The sequence below is a fragment of the Olea europaea genome, chromosome 12 (genome assembly GCF_002742605.1).
Source record: "Olea europaea var. sylvestris chromosome 12, O_europaea_v1, whole genome shotgun sequence".
NCBI classification, from domain to species: Eukaryota; Viridiplantae; Streptophyta; class Magnoliopsida; order Lamiales; family Oleaceae; genus Olea; species Olea europaea.
In genome coordinates this window covers 3117894-3143034 of record NC_036248.1, presented here as the reverse complement: position 1 = coordinate 3143034, position 25141 = coordinate 3117894, and the positions used below count along the sequence as shown (strand labels likewise).

Genomic DNA, 25141 nt, shown 5'->3' with positions numbered 1-25141 from the left:
AGCTCGATCTCTAGAGGTAACATCATTGACTATGGAAATGAGGAGTATGCAAGGAAATTGCAGGTAGTCCATAGAGCCATTTACCTGTTATAAACATTGTAAATTACGTGTGAATTAATTTACAACGATATTTTTTGTCTTTTAACTTTGAGAGAAAATCTTTTTTTCTTGTTTTCATCACTAGAAAATCAAATTTAGTGCATGTAAATGCATAGACTAATTTGTCAAATTTGGAAAATTAGAGTTTAATAAGTAATTATTATAAAATTATAGGTAACCCTTCATCTTATTTTGTTGACACTAAAAGTTAACTCTAGAAGATGAAACGACTTGGAGTATGGTAGGATGAATGGAATATTAGCAGAATTGGTCCTCAATCTATTGTATTTGTAACAAGTTGATCTTCAACTTTTTATGGATTTATTTTTGGGATCCACATAAGACACGTGGCGAATTCTTTCCTCATTACCGGATTACATTATCATCAACTGTCCACTCCAAACATCCTCAATTTTAACGAAATTCTCCCGCCGGACGGAGAGACATACTTGCTCAAAGAATGGCCATCACTTCGTCCTTATTATGTCCAATACAACTCTCACAAAACCCGACACTCCTTAACCGCCACCGCTTTAAAACTCCCGGAGTCGTCGCCGCCATTCCGCCACTCTCTACCGCTACAGACGTCTCCGTGGTGGGAAACCCTTTCGACAGCACCGCTCTAGCCGTCATCGGTGGTAGTTCAGTTGCAGCACTCGCCACCGTGCTTTCCCTCACCGACCCCGAGAGGCGGCGGCAAATGCAGGCGGAGGAGGTCGGTGGCGGGGACAAGGAAGTGGTTAAGGAGTACTTTAACAACGATGGGTTCCAACGGTGGCGCAGGATATATGGAGAGACGGATAATGTTAACAAAGTGCAGCTAGACATAAGAATTGGGCACTCCAAAACTGTGGAGAATGTGATGAAGATGCTGAGGGATGAGGGGTCGCTGAAGGGTGTAACTGTATGCGATGCAGGGTGTGGGACCGGGAGTTTGTCGATTCCATTGGCTAGGGAGGGCGCCCTGGTGTCGGCCAGTGATATCTCGGCTGCCATGGTTGCTGAAGCTGAGAAAAAGGTGGGCATTCGTTCTTCAACTTATTCGTCTAAAAGTTTTGATTTTGTTAAAAAGGCGATGAATTTGTTTATTTATTTCGTTAAAGGTCTTTCGCGTGTAGGATTTTTATGAATGATTGGGAGTGGACTAGAATTCATTATGTTATGTTGAAATTAACTCGTCTAAAAGCTACAAATTTATTTATCTAACAGTTTGTTCATCACGCATTAATTATTACTCTTGTTATTGATAATTGAATTTGTTCAAATTTGTACTGCTAGACATTAGTGCTGTGTAACCAGAATATTGAGTTGACAAAATTATCTTTAATGCTGATATCGGTTTGATTACTTTATTTATATGGCTTTGTAGGCACGAGAAGAGCTTTTAGAAGGCAAAGATGAGCTCTCCCAGGGATTTGTACTTCCGAAATTTGAAGTGAATGATTTAGAGAGCTTGAGTGGAAAGTACGACACGGTTGTCTGTTTAGATGTTTTAATACACTATCCACAAAGTAAGGCAGATGCAATGATTGCCCACCTTGCTTCGTTGGCTGAGAATCGATTGATTTTGAGCTTTGCCCCGAAGACATTCTACTATTCCCTGTTGAAGAGAATTGGAGAGTTGTTCCCGGGACCATCAAAGGCTACAAGGGCGTATTTGCATGCCGAGGCTGATGTAGAGAGAGCGCTGCAAAAAGTTGGGTGGAGAATAAGAGAGAGAGGCTTAATTACAACACAATTTTACTTTGCCAATCTTGTTGAGGCTGTTCGTGCTTAACACAGAAAAAGGTCAGATGTTTTCTTTTCTTTTCTTTTAAGTACATATTGACTTGTACCGTGTATATTAGTTTGAGAATTATGTTACTAAACCTTTATCTTCGTGGACAATTTTCAATTAATCTCGATTTTAAGTGTAAATGGTGTCAATCTATATTGCTGGAGTTCTGCACGGCTGCACCTTTGTATACTCATGTACTCATGTATTCTTATTTAGTTTTTAGCGAACGCTTGGTTTTTGCTGAATGATTTCTGTTCTGTTAATTATTTTATTGACTTAGTGAGATCAAGGTCAAGAAATGAACAACTCGTGTTGACTTTTATTTAGCTCTCCAGCCATTACGCTAGAGTTCCAATTTTTACTGAAATATGCCAACTTAAGATATTCATTTACAGTACATAATGGCCGATGATACGACAATTTGCCAAAGAATTAGTCAAATTATCGTACAAGCAGATTGGCTAAGATTGAAAATTCAGGAGAAGTCTTAGAAATTCACTGAAAACCCTACTTTTGTTCTCCTTACTCTAAAGTACTGAACAAGAACACTTCACGGATTATAGTGTCATGTTTGGTAAGATGGATAGGATAGCACTGGATCGCACATAACATACAATAGGTATTTATGGATGCTCGCAGTTACAACTTATCAGCAATTTTTGCTAGTGCATCAGTAATCTTGTTTAGAGCAATGACTAAACTGTTGTGCTGGTCATTTCGCTGCTCTCTGTCAACTTGACGGTTCATATTTTGAGCTTCAAGTTGCGCATTCAGAAGAATGGCGTTACTCTGGAGAACTCTGATTAAGCGATCCGTTGCGTCAATAATTTGACATCCATCTGATGAAAATCTTCTTCTCGTCACTCCCTCCTGAAACATGGTAGATCCTGTCTCGAAATTTGGTTGTGGCCGTTTCCCTCTTTCTGTACCTGATAAATTCAAATGCACATATCACTATCATTCATTATGAATTAGAGAAATATATCTATAGTATATCTTCATCACACTTCCTACGTGTAGGTTGGATTCAATTATTTGTCAAGAGCCTAACACACATAATTTTTTATAAACAGGTGGCTTTTGAGCCTTGAGCATGGAATCTTTGCCTACATTGATAACACATTGAACTACGACAGCTAATTATAGGTTCTGAGGGGAGGGGGGATATTTTCAATTTATGCTTTTATCCTTCAACACGATAAACAATGAAATCACAAGCAATAAATGTACGATTTGCAATCAATTATGTTAGGATCTCGTCGACTTAACTCTTATCAAAACACAAAACGTTTTTGCCTATTGCAATTTCAAGTCCAGATGACATTATGAGCATAATGGATTATCATAATACGGTTTTATGGAGTTTACCTCGATTTGAATATGCCTCATGATGTGGTTGATATTTTTTCTCTGCCAATGATAGAAAAACTTTTAGTGTTGTATATTTCATGGTGAGAGACACTAGTTGAAAAAGATGATTAAGATACCTGATATTGGCACTGGTGAAGGAATTGGCTTTGTTCTGTCATCTTTTGTAGCCTTTTCATTTCCTTGACTCTCCCCTATTTCATCTTGTGCTACCTGTTCAAATTCTGGGAAAATGCGATCCTCTGGTATGCTGTGATGTTTTCCATGGAAAACTGCCTCGCCCTCCTCGTCCTCCACCATTTCATCCTCATCTTCAGCTTCAACCCCATCTATGCTGTAACCATTATTTTCATCTGGACTTACTGGCACAAGTGCTAGTCGATATGCATCGTCTGTGAATGTTTTTCCGTCCAAGACATCATAGACTTCTCGATCAAAGAAACCAGGAAGTCTCCTATCCCTTCTTAAATCGCTTCTCATTGTCCAGAACGATTCATTAACTCCTTTTACCCGAGACTCCCACATTTTTATCTTCCTGAAATCACAGACGAGGTTACTCCATCTTTTCCGGCATTGAACTGGTCCTCGGTTCACTCCTCGCTGTCTACAGTATGATGAGACCGAGTCCCACTTCGGCTCATACTGGTCCGACCCGAAAATTGAACTGGATCTTCTACCCTTTAGCCCTCGATCCTCTGCAACCTTCTTGCCTTCTATGAGGAAAAGTGTTTCTTGTCTCCTCCATCGAGGGTGTCTCACGATTTTATTCTTGTAATCTGTTCTTTCAGTCGACAGTGGCTGTCCATTTTCAACACAAGTTGAAGATGTACCATTTTCATGCACGCCACTGGGCTCTGACGCCATGAATTCTTTTGCTAAAATTATTTTTGTTAGAAACCAGAGGATATTGTACCCTTATCGTTTATGTTCCTTTGAAATGTTCTTTGAGGCTTATATTCTGTATGTTATGTTGGGTTTTACAGAGGGACACGTCCTCTCTCTTAGTGATTAAATATGCTAATAAAGAGATATATTCTTTATTTAGGCATTGAATTTCTAGATTTGAGCATGTACCTCTAAGCCGCACTGCCCTTATCTTGGGAAATCTGTGCACTGTCATTTTCCTAATCTTTTGCCTGTATAAATGCTCTTAATGTTTGCAAGGGCAGCTTTTGGCATTATATTTTCTAATTTATGATTGACAATTACTTTCTTTTGCCTTAAAAAGTTAAAACAGAAAAGACATGTTTCTTATAAGGTATATAAGTCTATTAGATAAGACTAAACAATATAAAGTACGGAATTTTGACTTGTTTTGTGTTAACCTTCCTCACTAAGTAACCATACCGTAATGTGGCTGACCATAATATAAATTTGTGACCTCACCCCGCTATTTGGATGGACAATTTTAAACTATGGCACGTAATCGTTAGTCACCATATGCTCGTAAATGAGTACCATGTCTTCTCAACGATGGTGAGCCGGCAAAATTTAGGAGCTTTATTAGAACATGGTTCGTTCCCAAAGGCACAATATTAGAAAATGGCTAGGGTAGTTGAAGGGAGTAGTAAGAATAATTCTATCCAGTTTTCAGGGAAATATGCTGATTTTTTTATTTTTTGTGAAAATGTAATTAATGCACTTATCGATACAAATAGAAATCAAGTCAAAATAATTTATGATTTTATGCAAATAAAGAATGAAGCTAAGCAACTTACCAAATAATCAAAAGTTTCTTTCTATTGGTCCACAAAAATAAAGGGTTAAGAATCAAAAGGCTAAACTCGTGTTCTGAAAAAAGATTGAAGTGGTGGTCAATAAATAAATAATTTTTTCTTCTTATTCAGAAAATAAATTGGTAAAACAAGTTCTTGTTCAATTGGATTTCGAGTGAATCAGCTGTTTATGTGTTTCTTTTAATGGAGTTTACATTTGCATTTTTACATTAATAAATATTAGAATTTGGATCACGTCTCTATTTTTTGACCATTTTGACTAGTTCGATTTAATTCTTATAATGTCTAACCTATGTAATATGACACTCCACCACAATCTTCCAAAATATTAAGTGCCCGTTTAGGAAAGATTTAAAACACAATATTATATTTAATAAATATGGGCATGTCATATATTTACTCTCGTTTCATTTATTCTCTTCTCTATCCTAGGACAGCCAATTAAGTCATTTTGGAATAAACATGCAAAAGTATTACTCATTAATTAGGTAATAATTCCTTGTAGGCGCAGTGTACAGGCAGCTCTTGTTCCCTAGTCTGTTAGGGTACATCCCGCGATTTATCTCCCTCACAAAATCCTAGGAGCGAAACGGGGCGGGACGAAGCCCTCAAGATTGGGGTTCAACCTTCATTAATCAGGTAATAATGTGTCTTCATTTGCCTACCAAAATCTCAACTCATTACGATGGTAATCTCAATTATAGCAGATGATAAATCCCAACTCTCATACTTTTTGCTATGATTTTCTTGTTTTAGGAGAACGTCATAGGATTAATCTTGAGGTTTTTTTGCCAGCGAGCATATGTATTGCTGGTTCGAAAATCACGAAAATACAATATACAAATGAAACTTTTTTAAATAAAAAATTTAAAATATTATTTAATTTGATCCATCTATATCATTTACGTATTGTTATTTATTTTAATTTTAAAATAAATATATTAACACGATACAATATGACTACCTACATGTCATAGTATTTATTGATCGATTAGTCAAATAATTTAGACAGCGCAATCAAAAATTGGATCAATGTCAATTAATCAAACATCCTTTTACTTTTATTGGATCAATGTCAATTAATCAAACGTCCTTTTACTTTAGTTGACTGATTTTAATGGTCTACGTGTAAATTATTCTCAATTCATACTCATCTACTTAGCTCCTTAGCTCCTGTTTGTTTTGAATTAAAATCTTAATTCAAAGTCAATATTAAATTTTAACCACATACTTTATAAGATTCATAACTTTTCAACTATACATTTCAAAAATTTCTATAAATTTTTTTTTTTTTTAATTCTCATCAAACATCCTCTTAAGCCCACACAAGTCAACATTCAATCACTTAAACTACATGTTGACAAACCCACTGATGCTAAAATCAATGTAATCCGGAGGCAAAGTCAAAATTTTTATCTAGTATAGGTAGTTATTAATAGAACCAAAAATAAAAATTTTAATACGCGTGTCAAATAAATACGTCAATAGAATTTACTATGACGTATACTTTCAAATAAATTGGTTCTATAAATTGCAGCTCACCCTGCATTAAGCCCCCGTTTGTCTCGCATTAATTTTCATTAATTATATTTAATTTCTCTCTCTTTTATTTTCAATCACACGATCTTCCATAAAATAATATTACATGTAAATCGAAAATTTTTCCTTCATTTTCAACCACTCATTTTTAGAAAAATCATTATTCCTCCCATTTTCATTTCCACAAAATCGGGGTGAAACAGGGGCTTACATTCTAGCAGCATTGTTCAGGACAATAATTACAGTCTCTAGATACAATATTTTAGCGTATTTGAAATTTTAGTTAGGACCTATTTGATTCCAATTGTTTTACAAAAATATATGGTTAAAAGTATGAAAAAAGTTTTGAATTTATGTATAAGTTAATTTATGAGAAAATATGTTATTAAAAAATAAATAGAAACGGGGAATGGATTGTCTTTATTTTTTTATTGGTTGCGAAAGTCATCACAAGACATTGGACTAGGGAATTAGCATGTTGAAAACGTGTCACCATGTCAACACGATGACATGTGGTAGCTTATAACTGTGCCGACATTTGCTATAAGGGTTTTTATATTTGTACATCAAACTACACAGTTTGGTATGCAACTCCCTTGCAATAGGGAGCCCGTGCCCAATGCGAAAATCACGGGCCCTATATTGGGAGGGGGCTGTATATCAAGCTGTGTAGCTCGGTGTACTTGTAGTAAAATCATTGTTATAAAATGTTTTCCTACTCTTTGAAATGAATGTATGACGTAATTCAGAGCATGGATGGTGTCATTGCTAATTTGATGAAGTATGGTAATTTGAAAAGATGTTATAATTTCTTTAACCTTGAGCCAAACACGATCTTGGTGGTCGGTGGATGGATAAAATTGAAGTCACTATCATTTATCATACCAGTAAATTAATGCAGTGATTAATTATTAATTAGGGATAACTATGATATATAGGACAGTGACAACCCAAAATTTATGGTAAAGAAGCTAACAAAATAATAAATTATACGTCTCTAATATTTCAATAATTTAAATTTAATTGCTCCCTTTCTGAATCTTGTGACTAATATAACCCAAGAAACCCGAAGTATATTTGAATGTCTCGTCACTAGTATACTAATTATTATCAACTATCATATATATATATTTTTTTTTTTTGGTCCAAATAATATTGTACCTTTAACTCTTTTTACTAACAAATATAGGTGGTGAAAAAATTGAAATCGACTTTTATCCATTTATTGAAAGATATTTTAAAATACTTTAAGAGACATAACCAAACATTTTATTTATTCAAAGTAACAAAATGTATCAAGTTCGACTAGATACGAACGTAATCTCTTGCATAGGTATAAATTCTTCCACATCCATAACCCGTTATAGTAGATTAAGATATATAACTTGTTAAGACATTAATTTTATCTAAAAGTCACTCGTTGTATGGAGTAAGAATCGTCGTTTTGTTGACATAATATTCTATTTTACATAATCATGGCATGCTGATAAGATACAATAAAATAATCTTAGATAATGCCAAGCACTAAATAGAAATTAACAATTCAAATTTTATTACTATCACGAGTCAAGTGTACACGACGTTAGATTAACTAGATAGGTTGGTCTAGCCGTGTCAGGCTCCATTTGTGCACGTGTACTTTAAAAAATTTGGGATGCAGGTGTGCTACAAAAGAGAAGTTTGTGTCGGATTGAGAGTATATATAATATATTCCTTCTCATCCTTCAATAGACAACTTGTGCATCTTCTGTACCGCGTTTCACGACTTGTGTCGTAGAATTCACATGCTTCTGACTTCATGTCGAGGAAAATCAATTCACAGAGTTACACTTGATTTAACTTGGAATGTCCATTTATTACACGTGACATGTTAGGTGAAACTATTAAGTTCGAGTCACAAAAAAAATATCCAATTAACGAATTGGAGCCTTGAAGTCAAGGTCGAACTCATTTCACATCCAGAATTGGATTTTTGTTATGAAGAGACAAGAGCACGAGGCCTAGTCAATAACGAAAAGTTGAATTAATGAATATGCACATGCAATGCTCCATGCTCATGCTTCTTGGGTAGAGGAAAAGTTTGATGAAGATGCACATATTGTGCTTTTTATTCAACACCTTTCGATAACGAAAAATAGAAAATGCACATATAAAACGTTTCGAACTTTTCTGTGAGCCTTATCATCCAAGGTACAATGACAAGATATATGAAGTGGAATGCAAGCGATATGTAACATTTCATATTCTGATCACTTCAGAAAAAAATGTCATTTATTTAAGTTTATATATAATCCCATGTCATGTCATTATCTAACAAATAAACCTTGATTTCTTTTCGACACATGTCCCGTGAATTTTTTAATGCGTTTCATTCCTCAACCACTTCCTCTTCAATTGTCAATTCTACGGTTGGTTCCTTAGTGGTTCCTCTCAAGATTTCTTTATACATTTTCAATAAATTTAGCAATGTATCCAACAAATTATTTATAAAATAGAAAAAAGAAAAAGAAAAAGCAAGCTGAACTATGCCTTATTTGTTTATTTTTTGCTAAAATTATAAGTTGATAGAGATGAGTGAGTGGAGGAAGTGAGTAATACTTGTGTATCCTACAAATTTTTTTCTCTATATATATATATATATATATAACGAGACTCAAACAAAGTTGGCTTTTTCAAGATTATATACTAAGCACAACAAAAACCTACACATACTCGTATAGTTAACGGGTAATATTTAAATCATGTGATAGTTTGACAATACACTTTCCTAATTTAAATTTTATGGAGTCTAAAGCTTTAGTAAACAATTGACGCATGGTAACCACAATTTAATGTTATCCTTTGTATATTTTGTGAATAATTTGTTAGTCGCGAACAATCCTATTGATTTTTGTAAGAGAAGATATCAAAGATCAATACCATAAAATACAAATAAATATGTGTGTGTGTCTATATATATATATATTACTGAATCATTTGGTCTAAAATACAATTTTTTAGCACGTGACGAACTTATCATTAAAGCTTTTATAAATTGGTGGTCATGAAAAAACCTGATTATGCTATCCTCCTCTTCTATACTACCGTGTTAAATCACTTTATAAGTTATTTATTTACTTATTTCCTATAAGTTTTTTGCTTAGACAAACGTGCTCCCCCAAGCTACCGATATCACATATTTTTCATATGTTATTACAATTTTAAATACTCTAATATTTCGAAGCAATGGTTGAGGAGTTGTACCTATAGAAAGACGACACCTATGCATCATTTGTTAATTTTTGTATTCTGTAAAAGAATAATGCTATTTGCAGTCGCTCATTACAACAGTCGCCCTACGTGGTATACACATGGCAGGTAGTTATTTGATGCATTAATGTTCATTAAAATCCATCAAATAACCACCTGCCATGTGTATGTCAAATAATCACCTGTCATGTATATGTCACGTAGGACGACTGTCGCAGTGAGCGACTACGAATAGCATTACTCTCTGTAAAATCACCTCTACTATATGAACATATTCAATGACAGAAATTTATGCACAGATACACTTGGTATTCTCTCATTTGCAATTAAAAAAAAACTGTCAATCAAAATCTGTTCCTTCATTCCCTGGAAAAAAAAAAAGGTCCCTATGTTTGACCCTGTTTGTTTAGCTTTTTTCCCTACAAATTGGCACATACCACAGTCCCGTTCCACCCTGTAACATTTCTGTGTTATAAAAATTGGAAAATGTCTACATGTTAAAATTTTGTGGTATCATAATAGTTTATTATGTGGCATATTTAGTCTGTCTTTGACAAATTTATAAATAGTTGTCAAACGAAGCTACTTTTGTCGAGTTATATATGTCATTCATTAATTGTATAATTCTTTTGAGATTTTATTCTTAATAGCACCAGTCTGGGGTCCTATATCAGCTCGAGCCTTTTTCAATCGCTTCCGAGAAGACCATGAGATGATGCATTCACGTGACCTCCAAAAATTAGAAGGCGTTCTTTCACCCTCACATCTTGAGGTCTATCACTTTACTAGAACTATGCTACGATGGTTAATTCGATGCATTCAGGTAAAATTTGTCCTTAAAAATGTACGTTTTGTTTGTAGGAAATGGAATTTGCTCGTTCTCTAAGACAGAGCAAAGTGAGTGTTAAGATCTGTCAGGTAATTTTTCTCTCACTTTTGGGTCATATGCATAGGTTTGTATCATTGTTTTCTTATTGTTTATCGTGAGCTACTTGGCTTTTCGTGCAAGTATACTAAGATCTTGGATTATGAAAAAAGGTTGATTGTGTTAAGTTGCAAGTGGCATGTCGATGCATGTTCAATCAAATATTTATTACACCAAAGGTTAATGCTTTTAGGGGTCTAAACAAGCCCAACTGGACTGAGAGCAAACAATTGGGTGTTCATGCTTGCTTTCTTTACAAACTAATCTCAATCGGTTGGAGTTGAGCTTGACTAGTTTGGTGTTTTTCTATAAATTCTCTTATTTGTTAGATTATTGAGCCAAACTACAAATTGAATGAACACAATAAAAGTTTTAACTTGGCTTGTTTGATTACTGAGTTCCTAAACAAGCTTCAATGAGTTCTGATACTTTACTTTGTTTCTCTCCTGTAAATGCTCTAAAAATTAAATATAGTATGCTCTGAAATGGAAAAAGGCAGAGTTGACATTTAATGAAATGTAAAATTGAACACGGAAAAGGAGGAATTTCAAAGAACACAGTACAATTCTTTTTCTGGTGATACATAACATATAATAGATTAGTCCAAAACTTCTATTGTGCAATTGTAAGTTATTAAACTGCAATTCAGGTTTCAGATCATTTTATCTTATTGCAGAAAATTACATAAAAATATTCTTGCTTCATTTCATCAAGAAGCTACCAAATCAGGAAGCTGAGATGCCCAAAGAGAGGGGGGTGGGGTGGGGGATGAAAGTGAGCAAGAGATATATGCGTATTGAAGACACAACTCAGACTTGAAGAGAAGCAGAAAAGCATATTCTTCTGCTAACTTGGTGAAAAGTTTTGTCCTAAAATCCACTGTGGTTGATGAAAATATGGAAAACAGGGGAAAATTTTGTTCTTGCTGTTCATTCTACGGAATTGGATCCCTTCTCTTTGGTGATGAAATTTTATTCAACTGGAGGTTTAAATAGCATCTGTGGTTTATCACTATTGGAACAACGTGGGTCATACAGCTGCATTTAGAATTGAGTATTGTGTACTGTATGTTTGTAGGTTCTATTCATAAGTTACATGCATCGTTGACTCTATACTTGCTAACATATATACACACTGTTATTGAAGACTTTTATTGAGTTGCTGAATTTTGGCAAGCCTCAGCCACAACTTCACTTCTTGCATTGAATCTGGTTAGGCTTACGTGTCTGGCAACATATTATTTATGCTTATTTTTTCTTTGTGACAGTACTCTTATGATCTTCTGATACAATACTTACACAAAACTCAATCAATTACAATGCTTGGGATCGTCAATGAGCGTATTAACTTCCAGGGTACAACTCCTCATTTCTAATCGCAGGTTTCCTATGCCTGTGCTATTATTTTCTCACTTCCATTGCTTTTTATTTTCTTGAATTACCCTCTTTGTTTGAATGGATATGAAGCTGCTTATTCAATGGACAGTTTCACCTGGACAACCAAGCTCAATTTCTGATGATGCTGACGTTTTCACACTTGTCGGGAGTGGTCATGATGCTGCTGATCTTGTTAATCAGAAAGAAATACATTGGGGGGTTAGTCTACAATGCACATAAGATATATATACATCTACTATGTTATTTTAAATCTAATGTAGTTGAAATTTCTTTAAGAAAGTTGCTTATTTATAATGCTACATGCCTACTAGTTTGTTGGAATATTTTGTCATTTACTATACTAACATGTTTAGTTTTTTTGTTCCCTCACCAGTAACTTCTAAATGATGACTACTTGTGGTTGACGCTTCTCTTCAAAAATTAGATGAGGCCATATGTGTCGTCCAATAGTCGATGTTGGAAATCATATTGGCATGCAAGATGAGTAATGAGGTCGATTCCACTTGGCTAGAAAATAGTAATTATTGGTTTTTGTGATCTAAATTTTGAGCAAATTCCACCACTTCCATGGGGTTATACAAAAGTTTAGATAGTGGAAGCTATTTAGTGCTGAAGCGTTATGAAATTCTTGTAATAAGAATTATGTAATAAATAAAAACGATATTTGAACAATCATGTCACGTATATATTGAATAATAATTGATTGTTGTTGAAAAGTATACAATGCCAGACAAAATTATTTCCTACTACTACTAACTAATATAAGGTAACTAAAATAAATCCTAATCTAAAAAAATTAGAAATCTTATTCTAATCAATAAAGAAAAGAAATCATATTCTAAACAAAATATCAGAATAAAAAGGATAAAACCTATTACTACTAAACATCTTATTATAATTATCTAATTTTTATCCTAATTATAGTAGGATTGTTCTACATCATTCTCTCTCACTTGAAAGAAATCGTCCTCGAGTTTTGTTGAAGAAAAGAATCTTTGATAACTTGTGTGTTTTCAAACTTGGCTAGGATTCGTGGAAATTCTCTAGTCACATGTTGACATGTTCTATACTTGTTGAAACAATTAACATTCAAAGTAGTTAAAGTCTGCGAATTCTTATTAGCTTACTTCTCCATGAGCTCGTGATTCTTTTCAAGACTCAATGTAATTAGCATCCGCGTGATGTGAAGAGTTTTGTGGATTCCCTCGATTAGCCAAACAAACAAAAAAATGACTCAACCGGGCTTTGTTTTTCGAGTTTGTTGAACCTTCATTCGTCGTTGGTGATTCGACTGCCACCAGGATCATCGTTAGCCATCAGATTAAAGCAATTTCCTTGCTCTGATACCAATTTTGGTGCGAAAGTGTTATGAAATTCTTGAAATAAGAATTATGTGATAAATAAAAAAGATATTTGAACAATCATGTCACGTATATATTGAATAATAATTGATTGTTGTTGAAAAGTATATAATGCCTTTGTAGTTATAGATAAAATTATTCCCTACTACTACTAGGAAACTAATATAAGGTAACTAAAATAAATCCTAATTTAAAAGAAATTAGAAATCCTATTCTAATCAATAAAGAAAAGAAATCATATTCTAAACAAAATATCAGAATAAAAAGGATAAAACCTATTACTACTAAACATCTTATTATAATTATCTAATTTTTATCCTAATTATAGTAGGATTGTTCTACATCATTCTCTCTCACTTGAAAGAAATCGTCCTCGAGTTTTGTTGAAGAAAAGAATCTTTGATAACTTGTGTGTTTTCAAACTTGGCTAGGATTCGTGGAAATTCTCTAGTCACATGTTGACATGTTCTATACTTGTTGAAACAATTAACATTCAAAGTAGTTAAAGTCTGCGAATTCTTATTAGCTTACTTCTCCATGAGCTCGTGATTCTTTTCAAGACTCAATGTAATTAGCATCCGCGTGATGTGAAGAGTTTTGTGGATTCCCTCGATTAGCCAAACAAACAAAAAAATGACTCAACCGGGCTTTGTTTTTCGAGTTTGTTGAACCTTCATTCGTCGTTGGTGATTCGACTGCCACTAGGATCATCGTTAGCCATCAGATTAAAGCAATTTCCTTGCTTTGATACCAATTTTGGTGCGAAAGTGTTATGAAACTCTTGAAATAAGAATTATGTGATAAATAAAAAAGATATTTGAACAATCATGTCACGTATATATTGAATAATAATTGATTGTTGTTGAAAAGTATACAATGCCAGACAAAATTATTTCCTACTACTACTAACTAATATAAGGTAACTAAAATAAATCCTAATTTAAAAGAAATTAGAAATCCTATTCTAATCAATAAAGAAAAGAAATCATATTCTAAACAAAATATCAGAATAAAAAGATAAAATCTTTTACAAATAAACATCTTATTATAATTAACTAACTTTTATCATAATTACAGTAAGATTGTTCTATATCACTATTAAGAGTCACAACGTGAGCTAGCCTGCTATTAATCATGGCTGGAAAGATTGTATTCTTTGTTTGTTGGCTTTCTTTTATTAAAATTATGCTAATTCAGTCATGGACAGTAATTGTTAGTCATTCAGGAAATGGGTGGATCATTATATTGGTAATTTAACTTAGATATTTGGTTGTTCATGTTTATTCAATTTTAGGAAGGAGAACTTATATGTGTTAAGTTGGTTGATAATGATATTTTCGTGGCATGTTAGATTGTTGATGTTCAGTTAGAGTCAATTTCAGTAGGTGAATTGTGAGTGTCTTTAACTGGGTTCAATAGTTCTGACTTGATTTGTCTTTCTATCCTCTTCTTGCTTTCTTGTCCTCCCTCTGGCAAAGAGACGTATGGTTAAATATTATGGAGCATAGTGGCTAGATGAGTCCTTCATTTAGAGTTATAATACCATTTAAATTGTTACAGTTGCTTGAAGATTCCTTGGAAGAAAGGTTGGAGAAGGCAGGGGATCGGATTACAGATTCAGACAAAGCTGATGGAGAAGTGAAAGATGGGGACTTGGAAGAAAATAAGGTACTGAATATTTTAATTTTATGCATCTTTCGCTGCAGATTGTAATCCAAGCTTAAAGAGTCCTCATATGTCCATTATTCTAGATTCAGCCTTTCAAGTTCACTTGCATCTTTAGACTATTCTTCGTTCATGTTCAGAAAAGATCAGCTGATGGCGGAAAAGGAGGCTCCATGCAGAAAAAGTTGAAAAAGGACAAGGTTGTTGCTACAACAGGAAAAGCTTCTCGATCAGAGAGCAGCACTACATCTGGAGCACCACGTGTAAAACCAGAGCTAACCTTGCCAATAATGTATTTTCTGGACTATCCTTGTTTCAGTTTTCCTCATTCAAATCACCTCCCTTTCTGCTCCACTTCTTTTAGAGTTTGTTTGGCATAGGTTTTTTCAAGTGCAAAATGATTTTTTTGGAGCATGTGTGGTTAAAACGTGGATAAAAGTTGTGGGTCCAATGAAATGCGTGGTTAAAATTAGTTTAGAAAAATCTTTGCCAAACAGCTCTAAATATTTTATTTTTTCAAGAAGTCTCTATTTTTCTGGTTGGAAAGGGGAGGGAAAAAAGTGTTCAAGTTGGGCCTGTTTACAAAAAACGTAAGTTTCAGGTACATCATAATTGTGTTGTATAGAGTCACATAGTATTTGGTCATTGTAGGAAGAATATCTATGTATAGATTTGCATCCATCATATACTTATGTGATGCATGCTAATAGTTTCTTGTCCCTCCCACCTCCCTCAACCAAAATAAATGAAAGGAAAAAATGAAAAAAGAAAGAGAGGTCTGATCATGCACCGAGCTCTTCCAATCATTTGATCAGGCATCAAAGATAGCTCCAGGTAGATGAGGATGCACATTTTTACATCCACCGCATGATCACTCATTTCAAGAAGGTTTCAAATATGTTTCTACCACCTTGAATGAGGCTGGGTTTGTTGTCCCACTTCCGTTGTGCTGGTTTTGGTGTATTTTGCTGGATATCTTTCAATTTGTTGATGGCAGTGTCCATTAATCTTCAATAGCTGCTGGCTAATTTTTTATATTGTGGATTTCTCTCTCTTTCAGACCTACAGAGGTGGAACATTCTATTCTCGAGGACCTGAGGAATCGGGTGCAGTTGAGTAGTATGACATTGCCTTCTATTAGCTTCTACACCTTTATCAATACACATAATGGGTATGCCAATCACTGCGAAAACTATTTATCTTCTTTTGGTATCTTTTAATGTGGTTAGCAATCATACCGATCTTTGCAAAATCTTACGATCTATTGATTAGGTTAAACTGTGCATCGATATCTCATGATGGATCACTTGTTGCTGGCGGATTTTCTGACTCATCACTAAAGGTTTCCTAGTTTTTGTGTAATTTACGAAGTATCTCAAATAACTTCAGTTTCCCATGCTCATCTGAAAGCCACTATTTACAGGTTTGGGACATGGCAAAGCTTGGGCAGCAAACTGGCAATAGTAAGTAGATTTTGATAATTTCCTCCATCAAAGACTGTCATAGAATATGCCTTTATTATTCTTTATTCTGTTATTTAAATCTTGATTGGATGAAGAACTTTATGTTCATGGCATTAATGTCAATGTATTTAAACCTTTTATTTGTCTCGTTTAAAATTCTATTTGGTCACACCCTTCAATTTTTTTCTTGCTTGTCAAATTGCTATTTTTATCCACGTTGTGCAGTTAATTTGTACGTGTACTTGTTAAGCAACAACGAGGTGCTGATATTTATTAGTATCAGCTCCTTCGCAGGGAGAAAATGAGTTGGCTCCTAATGAAAATATACTTAATGCAAATGCGAAGGGAAGATCTTATACATTATTTCGGGGTCACTCTGGACCTGTTTATTCTACCACTTTTAGTCCATATGGAGATTTTCTTCTGTCTTCTTCATCTGATTCAACAAGTATGTGCGCATTCGCTGTTATTTTGTACTTTCTTTAGCTTCTTGTCCTAGCCTGCAAAATATGATTAAAATCAAACTGCTGGCATGCAGTTCGATTATGGAGCACAAAACTGAATGCAAATCTTGTTTGCTACAAGGGTCATAACTACCCCGTGTGGGATGTTCAGGTAGGATTTTGGATATTCACTTTTTAGTAAGCTGTATATCCCCATCCCTAAACTCTAACCAACTTTTAATCGAGGAAAAACTCAAAAATCAATAGTTATGCCTACTTTCCTTTCCTCACACTAAAGCAATAAGCATATTGTCAATGGATGAAACAATATTTCTTCTGCAATCAGCAGTCCAAATCTCTCCAATAAACTACACTCATTTTATTCTCTACGTGATTGAAAAGTTTTGGTTCACTACTCTTAACTCTTGTTTTGATATGATGTGTCATGCTGAATAAAGATTTTACTTTAGTATCACTGACCAAGATATTTGAGTGCATTTTTGTTTCCAAATCCCCGTGTATATTACCATTTGAACAATCAATAAATCTTGCTTGATTACACATGAGAATGATTTAGGCACTTCTTGTGTATTATCCTTTGATTAATAAAATTACTTGATTACCAATTAAAAATAAATAAATTTGGAATACAGGGCTATTTATAGAGATATACAGTGTATAAAGAATAAAAATTGATTGTACAGTAACAATACCTACAATCTTTGACCGTATTGATTTTAACCCTGAATTTGGCTGCACTAAATCATGCAAGATTTATCCTATCCCTAAATCTTTGCTGCTCTAAAATATTGTTTTCCACATTATATCAATTGGCTATGCTGCTAAGAATTGTTCATATTGAATCAAGTCCTTCAATTACTACAAAGATAGTAAAAATTTCAATGTCTGTATGATATCGAAAATATTTTTTAGCCAACAGTGCTTCCTGCATCATTAGACTAAATAGAGCACATTCAACATGAGTCACTTGAATGATTTTGCTCCATATTTTTCCCTTTTAATTTACTTACAGCCCTTGTTCATTCTGATAAATCTCTTATTCATGACCCATGCTAGAACAGACTCGTGATTCTGATGTTATTCTAGTGCAGTTTAGTCCAGTGGGACACTATTTTGCAAGTGCTTCACATGATCGAACTGCAAGGATCTGGTCTATGGACAGAATACAGCCTTTAAGAATAATGGCAGGTCACTTGTCTGATGTAGATGTGAGCACCTCTCTGTCTCTGTGCATGCGTGTAGATATTATCTTGCGAACATTAGTGTGTGCTAATCTAGTTCTATGTTTTACACGATCAATATATTCCCCCAATACCACACCAGTAAGAAAGAAGGTGAAAAGGAAAATGAAAGCTTATTTTCTTCATCCTTTTTATTGATACATCTTCTTAGGACTCTCTTTTTCGGTTGATTCTATTGATTCACCTCTTTCCTTAAACTCATGACTCAATTTGGGATCTTGCTCTCGTCATTGTTTACTGTAGTGAAGGCTGCAATGCTTGTCAATCCCCTAGGGGCTTCAGCTGTCATGGTCGATGACCATGTTAGATGTGTGAAAAATCATGTTAATCTTTTATAGCGTGTTGTAATGTGTAGTCATTGCTCTTTTTAGCATTCTTCAGAAACCTGGAAAAAAGTACATTAGAATACTCAAAAATAGGCATGGAGTTGATTTATCCATTTTGTTTTATTAACAAATTTCTGTTGGTATCTGAAGACATACAGGCAGGAATAGGATGGTGATGTGGAATAAGATTGAGTAGTTACAATTTATAAGTCACAAAGGAGGTAAAAGAATCTGGGGGTGGCAACCACAGAAAAGGAAACATGGTGGAAGAATGAGAAAGTCCTGGTAGTTAAGACTAAAATAGAATGCTATAGAAATGTTGAAAAAAAATATGAAAACATTGATGATTTTGAGAAGTACAAGTTAGCTCAATGAAAAGCCACGAATATAATTCAAAGGTTCTACGTAGAAGAACATGGGAAGTTGTATAGTTATCTTGGAAACAAGGAAGAGGAGAAATCTATTCACGAGATATCTCGGCAATGGGTGAAGGAAAGTAGAGATCCGAATAAATTCTAGCATATTAAGCCCTTGTTTGTGCCCCATTTTGGGGAAGAAAATGAATTTTTGAATAGTATATTGATGGGAAATGTGTAGTTAAAAAATGAGGAAAAGTTTTGAATTTGCGTGTAATATTATTTTATTGAAGAATATGTGGTTGAAATGATGTCAAAATACTGTTTAAGAATGTATTTCTTTGGAAAGAATGGGGCTCAAACTCAAACAAGGGCTAAATGTGAGAAACAAAGAGCTTTATTTTGTAATGATGAGATAACAGAAAGACTGGAGCATTATTTTCGCAAATTATTTAATGATAGGCTTAGTTTGGAGATTCGAGATTTCTCGAACTCAGTTGTGGATAGGAATGTTTATTATACTTGAAAAATCCGCCTTTTGGAAATGAAGGGATGTAAAGAGGATGAAGATTAGAAAAAGTAGGGAATTGTTTGGATGAGGTGATTATATGGTTTACAAAATTGTTTGGTGAGATTTTAAAGAATGAAAGTATATGAAATGAAGGAGAACTTTTATTGTGCCTATTTATAAGAATAAAGGGATATTTAAAATTGTACAAATTCGTGTCATGAGTCATACAATGGAAGTATGGGCGAGGCTGATTCACCCAAGACCAAGGCGTATTCAATGATTTGAGAGAATCAGTTCAGCGTTAATCAAAGGTTAATGACCCAAAGGAGTCTGAACTATTTACCAATGTTAGATTATTATATATCAAGGACGTAATATGTGCTGAAAGTACCTCCTTTTACTTTGTTCTTTGAAAAAAATAACCTAGTTTTTTGATATTTCTGATACTTTAACTTTGTGTGAGTTGTAACGACCGATTTTTTTGTCTTATTTGGATTAACACAATTTTGTTCATACTAAAGATTTCAATCGTAATATTACTTTTTCATTTCTTAGTGTGTGCAATGGCATGCAAACTGCAACTACGTTGCGACTGGATCCAGTGACAGGACCGTGCGCTTGTGGGACGTTCAAAGTGGGGAATGCGTTAGAATTTTCATTGGTCATCGAAGTATGATCCTATGCTTGGCAATGTCACCAGATGGTCGTTACATGGCATCTGGTGATGAAGATGGTAAGATCATGATGTGGGATCTTGCAAGCGGATGTTGTGTTTCCCCATTGGTTGGTCATTCCTCCTGCGTATGGTCTCTTTCTTTCAGGTGCAAAATATTTTCTATATCCCAAGCATCTCATTTAGTTGATGTTTGGCCCTTTTTTTTTCAAAATTCATTTTCAACCATACATTCTCCCATAAAATAGTTTTACATATAAACCGATTTTTTTTTCCTTTTTAAACGATACATTCTCCTTAAATAACTATCCCAAAATGGGGCTCAACCAGGGGCTTAATTTTTATATTGCATATCAAGTGAAAAGGTTGATTTACGAATTGTCATTTGTTGCATGTTTTACAGCTGTGAAGGTTCACTTCTTGCATCTGGTTCTGCTGATAGCACTGTGAAAATATGGGATGTGACCAAGAGCTTGAAGGTGTCAAAAACTGAGGAAAAGTAAGTTCGTTTTAACGGACTGTTTTTATGTAGATGATAAGTAGAAAAGAGGTAGGCTCTGTAATGAATAGTGCAGTAGCTATACATGAAAGAAGATCTACTTCCATAATCTCTCTCCCTCTGCAATAATTCTGGAGTTAGTACCATAGAAATGAAAAATCTTTCGCTTGTAAATTCAATGAATGAATGCTTCAGAAAAAGCTAACTTGGTAGCTAACTTTTGTTGCTTTGTTATTAATTATGTGCTGTAATATTTTTTTCACCAGCAAAAATGGAAAAACGAACAGACTCAGATCGTTGAAGACCTTGCCCACCAAATCCACTCCAGTCTATGCTTTGCAGGTATATACAGACTAATGATCACTTCTGTTGTCTATTTATGTGTTGGGATCTTCTGAAATCTGTTTCTACGGTTCTTTTGTAACAGTTCTCACGAAGGAATCTTCTATTCGCGGCTGGGGCTCTAACAAAAATTGCGTGAAAAAATATCTCGATGATATGCTGTGGACTTCAGAGATTTTGTTCCATTGGGCAGAGAATCTTGTAGAATGCACTGCCAGTCTTGCCTCCTGTTGCATTTTATTTTTCTAGTTGAATTGTTTCTTTTTCTTCTGGATTTTTGTTGGGAAGTTTTGAATAGTACTTTAATTCTAGAGCAGTTTTATTAACAAATTTCTGTTGGTATCTGAAGACATACAGGCAGGAATAGGATGGTGATGTGGAATAAGATTGAGTAGTTACAATTTATAAGTCACAAAGGAGGTAAAAGAATCTGGGGGTGGCAACCACAGAAAAGGAAACATGGTGGAAGAATGAGAAAGTCCTGGTAGTTAAGACTAAAATAGAATGCTAAAGAAATGTTGAAAAAAAATATGAAAACATTGATGATTTTGAGAAGTACAAGTTAGCTCAATGAAAAGCCACGAATATAATTCAAAGGTTCTACGTAGAAGAACATGGGAAGTTGTATAGTTATCTTGGAAACAAGGAAGAGGAGAAATCTATTCACGAGATATCTCGGCAATGGGTGAAGGAAAGTAGAGATCCGAATAAATTCTAGCATATTAAGCCCTTGTTTGTGCCCCATTTTGGGGAAGAAAATGAATTTTTGAATAGTATATTGATGGGAAATGTGTAGTTAAAAAATGAGGAAAAGTTTTGAATTTGCGTGTAATATTATTTTATTGAAGAATATGTGGTTGAAATGATGTCAAAATACTGTTTAAGAATGTATTTTTTTGGAAAGAATGGGGCTCAAACTCAAACAAGGGCTAAATGTGAGAAACAAAGAGCTTTATTTTGTAATGATGAGATAACAGAAGAGAAAATGAATTTTTGAATAGTATATTGATGGGAAATGTGTAGTTAAAAAATGAGGAAAAGTTTTGAATTTGCGTGTAATATTATTTTATTGAAGAATATGTGGTTGAAATGATGTCAAAATACTGTTTAAGAATGTATTTCTTTGGAAAGAATGGGGCTCAAACTCAAACAAGGGCTAAATGTGAGAAACAAAGAGCTTTATTTTGTAATGATGAGATAACAGAAAGACTGGAGCATTATTTTCGCAAATTATTTAATGATAGGCTTAGTTTGGAGATTCGAGATTTCTCGAACTCAGTTGTGGATAGGAATGTTTATTATACTTGAAAAATCCGCCTTTTGGAAATGAAGGGATGTAAAGAGGATGAAGATTAGAAAAAGTAGGGAATTGTTTGGATGAGGTGATTATATGGTTTACAAAATTGTTCGGTGAGATTTTAAAGAATGAAAGTATATGAAATGAAGGAGAACTTTTATTGTGCCTATTTATAAGAATAAAGGGATATTTAAAATTGTACAAATTCGTGTCATGAGTCATACAATGGAAGTATGGGCGAGGCTGATTCACCCAAGACCAAGGCGTATTCAATGATTTGAGAGAATCAGTTCAGCGTTAATCAAAGGTTAATGACCCAAAGGAGTCTGAACTATTTACCAATGTTAGATTATTATATATCAAGGACGTAATATGTGCTGAAAGTACCTCCTTTTACTTTGTTCTTTGAAAAAAATAACCTAGTTTTTTGATATTTCTGATACTTTAACTTTGTGTGAGTTGTAACGACCGATTTTTTTGTCTTATTTGGATTAACACAATTTTGTTCATACTAAAGATTTCAATCGTAATATTACTTTTTCATTTCTTAGTGTGTGCAATGGCATGCAAACTGCAACTACGTTGCGACTGGATCCAGTGACAGGACCGTGCGCTTGTGGGACGTTCAAAGTGGGGAATGCGTTAGAATTTTCATTGGTCATCGAAGTATGATCCTATGCTTGGCAATGTCACCAGATGGTCGTTACATGGCATCTGGTGATGAAGATGGTAAGATCATGATGTGGGATCTTGCAAGCGGATGTTGTGTTTCCCCATTGGTTGGTCATTCCTCCTGCGTATGGTCTCTTTCTTTCAGGTGCAAAATATTTTCTATATCCCAAGCATCTCATTTAGTTGATGTTTGGCCCTTTTTTTTTCAAAATTCATTTTCAACCATACATTCTCCCATAAAATAGTTTTACATATAAACCGATTTTTTTTTCCTTTTTAAACGATACATTCTCCTTAAATAACTATCCCAAAATGGGGCTCAACCAGGGGCTTAATTTTTATATTGCATATCAAGTGAAAAGGTTGATTTACGAATTGTCATTTGTTGCATGTTTTACAGCTGTGAAGGTTCACTTCTTGCATCTGGTTCTGCTGATAGCACTGTGAAAATATGGGATGTGACCAAGAGCTTGAAGGTGTCAAAAACTGAGGAAAAGTAAGTTCGTTTTAACAGACTGTTTTTATGTAGATGATAAGTAGAAAAGAGGTAGGCTCTGTAATGAATAGTGCAGTAGCTATACATGAAAGAAGATCTACTTCCATAATCTCTCTCCCTCTGCAATAATTCAGGAGTTAGTACCATAGAAATGAAAAATCTTTCGCTTGTAAATTCAATGAATGAATGCTTCAGAAAAAGCTAACTTGGTAGCTAACTTTTGTTGCTTTGTTATTAATTATGTGCTGTAATATTTTTTTCACCAGCAAAAATGGAAAAACGAACAGACTCAGATCGTTGAAGACCTTGCCCACCAAATCCACTCCAGTCTATGCTTTGCAGGTATATACAGACTAATGATCACTTCTGTTGTCTATTTATGTGTTGGGATCTTCTGAAATCTGTTTCTACGGTTCTTTTGTAACAGTTCTCACGAAGGAATCTTCTATTCGCGGCTGGGGCTCTAACAAAAATTGCGTGAAAAAATATCTCGATGATATGCTGTGGACTTCAGAGATTTTGTTCCATTGGGTAGAGAATCTTGTAGAATGCACTGCCAGTCTTGCCTCCTGTTGCATTTTATTTTTCTAGTTGCAATTGTTTCTTTTTCTTCTGGATTTTTGTTGGGAAGTTTTGAATAGTACTTTAATTCTAGAGCACATTATTTCTGAGGTGCTTAAGAAATAGTTATGTATCTTAAATCCTCTCTCTGATTCTCTAGGAGATAATAAGTAACACCTGTTCGTTTTTTCTTGCTTATTTTATCTATGCCTTAATATAAATTACAATTGAAACCCGATGAGCATATGAACTACTTGGCTCAGATTGTAGTCGAGCATTCTTAATTTCATCATGGAACATAATAACCTAAAAAATCTATATTAAAATGTGATTTTTGGCATAATAATCAAAGTTCGTGTTTTGTTTCAAACAGTAGTCTTGCTAACATCCTCTGTTTGGGTTTCATTAATTTCAAAATGTACTTCTCTTCTATAATAAAATGATATTACATATAAATCTAAGTTTTTCTTCTTTTTAATCACACATTTTTCAAAAAATCATTATTACAAAATATAATTTTCCCAAAATTTATTTATAATGGAGCTCAAAAAGGGGCCTAATTTAGCAACTTTTGATTAGTATGCTATATCTTGGCAAAATATTGTTGGTAAATAATAATTAATTTTTTTTTATAGTGATGAAATTAAAAGTAGAATATAAGTTAGGGGATAAGTTCTAAACAAATTGAAGTTGGTTGATCAAAACGAAACAAATCTGTAAGTTGGGTTTCTTCCAATGAAATTAAATGTAAAACTAGACATCTTGCAGGTTTGTTGTGCAATTATTTTGAAACACTAGGGTCTACTTGTTCCTTCTAAAAACCGTAACCCAAATAGTCAAATTTCCATAAAACGTTGTTACCAATGCCTTTAAAATGAAAAACGAACTATTTAATAATGCTGTAATATTAGGATCCACGTATTTGATGATTTCAAAGATGTCTTCATCGAGATGTAAGTGGATTATTTTTTTCCCTATTTCTCATCTTTCAATGATGTCGCGCTATGTGTTGTTTGTAAGGTCTTTCTGTCAAAAAATTATGTACTCGTAGTATGATTGTTCTTTTTCCCTGTAATTGCCTGTTATACGTGGAGCAAAAAGTCAAGAACAATAGGAAGCCAAAG

The 25141-nt window shown here is 34.1% G+C and overlaps 4 protein-coding genes across 10 annotated transcripts; 3 read left to right on the top strand and 1 right to left on the bottom strand.

The window, feature by feature from the left end:
• The first annotated feature begins 479 nt into the window (after positions 1-479).
• LOC111405221 (magnesium protoporphyrin IX methyltransferase, chloroplastic) lies at positions 480-3128 on the top strand. 2 transcript variants are annotated; one of them, XM_023034017.1, is made up of 3 exons: positions 480-1117; positions 1469-1887; positions 2950-3128. In XM_023034017.1, the coding sequence occupies exons 1-2, from the start codon at positions 560-562 to the stop codon at positions 1874-1876; spliced, it is 966 nt and encodes a 321-aa protein (XP_022889785.1). In that variant the 5' UTR covers positions 480-559; the 3' UTR covers positions 1877-1887; positions 2950-3128. The 2 variants fall into 2 exon arrangements, with proteins under 2 accessions (XP_022889785.1, XP_022889784.1); XM_023034016.1 differs by lacking the exon at positions 2950-3128 and having other exon boundaries at positions 1469-2121.
• LOC111405219 (trihelix transcription factor ASR3-like) lies at positions 2205-4305 on the bottom strand. Its single transcript, XM_023034015.1, has 3 exons — positions 3364-4305; positions 3245-3286; positions 2205-2805 (listed from the first exon to the last, which is right to left on the bottom strand). Exons 1-3 carry the CDS (start codon positions 4106-4108, stop codon positions 2516-2518), a joined length of 1077 nt encoding a protein of 358 aa, XP_022889783.1. The 5' UTR covers positions 4109-4305; the 3' UTR covers positions 2205-2515.
• A 6111-nt stretch (positions 4306-10416) lies between these two features.
• On the top strand, positions 10417-21309 carry LOC111405218 (transcription initiation factor TFIID subunit 5-like). 6 transcript variants are annotated; one of them, XM_023034012.1, is made up of 17 exons: positions 10520-10540; positions 10630-10686; positions 11370-11717; positions 11961-12048; positions 12179-12288; positions 15012-15119; positions 15203-15408; positions 16177-16287; positions 16389-16458; positions 16540-16579; positions 16857-17027; positions 17118-17194; positions 18135-18251; positions 20033-20298; positions 20554-20649; positions 20916-20991; positions 21077-21307. In XM_023034012.1, the coding sequence occupies exons 4-17, from the start codon at positions 12012-12014 to the stop codon at positions 21128-21130; spliced, it is 1539 nt and encodes a 512-aa protein (XP_022889780.1). In that variant the 5' UTR covers positions 10520-10540; positions 10630-10686; positions 11370-11717; positions 11961-12011; the 3' UTR covers positions 21131-21307. The 6 variants fall into 6 exon arrangements, with proteins under 6 accessions (XP_022889777.1, XP_022889779.1, XP_022889778.1 ...); XM_023034009.1 differs by lacking the exon at positions 11370-11717 and having other exon boundaries at positions 10417-10540; positions 21077-21309; XM_023034011.1 differs by lacking the exon at positions 11370-11717 and having other exon boundaries at positions 10417-10540; positions 15257-15408.
• Positions 21310-22816: 1507 nt separating this feature from the next.
• LOC111405217 (transcription initiation factor TFIID subunit 5-like) lies at positions 22817-24220 on the top strand. Its single transcript, XM_023034008.1, has 4 exons — positions 22817-23105; positions 23361-23456; positions 23723-23798; positions 23884-24220. Exons 1-4 carry the CDS (start codon positions 22957-22959, stop codon positions 23935-23937), a joined length of 375 nt encoding a protein of 124 aa, XP_022889776.1. The 5' UTR covers positions 22817-22956; the 3' UTR covers positions 23938-24220.
• Positions 24221-25141: the final 921 nt, after the last annotated feature.

Bases quoted from the DNA above. Each gene is read 5' to 3' on its own strand.
- LOC111405218 (XM_023034009.1), top strand. From the start codon at position 10,481: ATGATGCATTCACGTGACCTCCAAAAATTAGAAGGCGTTCTTTCACCC. The intron at 12,049-12,178 runs GTACAACTCCTC...TTCAATGGACAG, and splicing joins TGAGCGTATTAACTTCCAGG to TTTCACCTGGACAACCAAGC. The intron at 15,409-16,176 runs GTATTTTCTGGA...TCTCTCTTTCAG, and splicing joins GAGCTAACCTTGCCAATAAT to ACCTACAGAGGTGGAACATT.
- LOC111405219 (XM_023034015.1), bottom strand. From the start codon at position 4,108: ATGGCGTCAGAGCCCAGTGGCGTGCATGAAAATGGTACATCTTCAACT. The intron at 3,287-3,363 runs GTATCTTAATCA...TATCATTGGCAG, and splicing joins TTCACCAGTGCCAATATCAG to AGAAAAAATATCAACCACAT. The intron at 2,806-3,244 runs GTAAACTCCATA...TGAATTTATCAG, and splicing joins TGAGGCATATTCAAATCGAG to GTACAGAAAGAGGGAAACGG.
- LOC111405217 (XM_023034008.1), top strand. From the start codon at position 22,957: ATGATCCTATGCTTGGCAATGTCACCAGATGGTCGTTACATGGCATCT. The intron at 23,106-23,360 runs GTGCAAAATATT...CATGTTTTACAG, and splicing joins GTATGGTCTCTTTCTTTCAG to CTGTGAAGGTTCACTTCTTG. The intron at 23,799-23,883 runs GTATATACAGAC...CTTTTGTAACAG, and splicing joins CTCCAGTCTATGCTTTGCAG to TTCTCACGAAGGAATCTTCT.
- LOC111405221 (XM_023034017.1), top strand. From the start codon at position 560: ATGGCCATCACTTCGTCCTTATTATGTCCAATACAACTCTCACAAAAC. The intron at 1,118-1,468 runs GTGGGCATTCGT...ATGGCTTTGTAG, and splicing joins TTGCTGAAGCTGAGAAAAAG to GCACGAGAAGAGCTTTTAGA.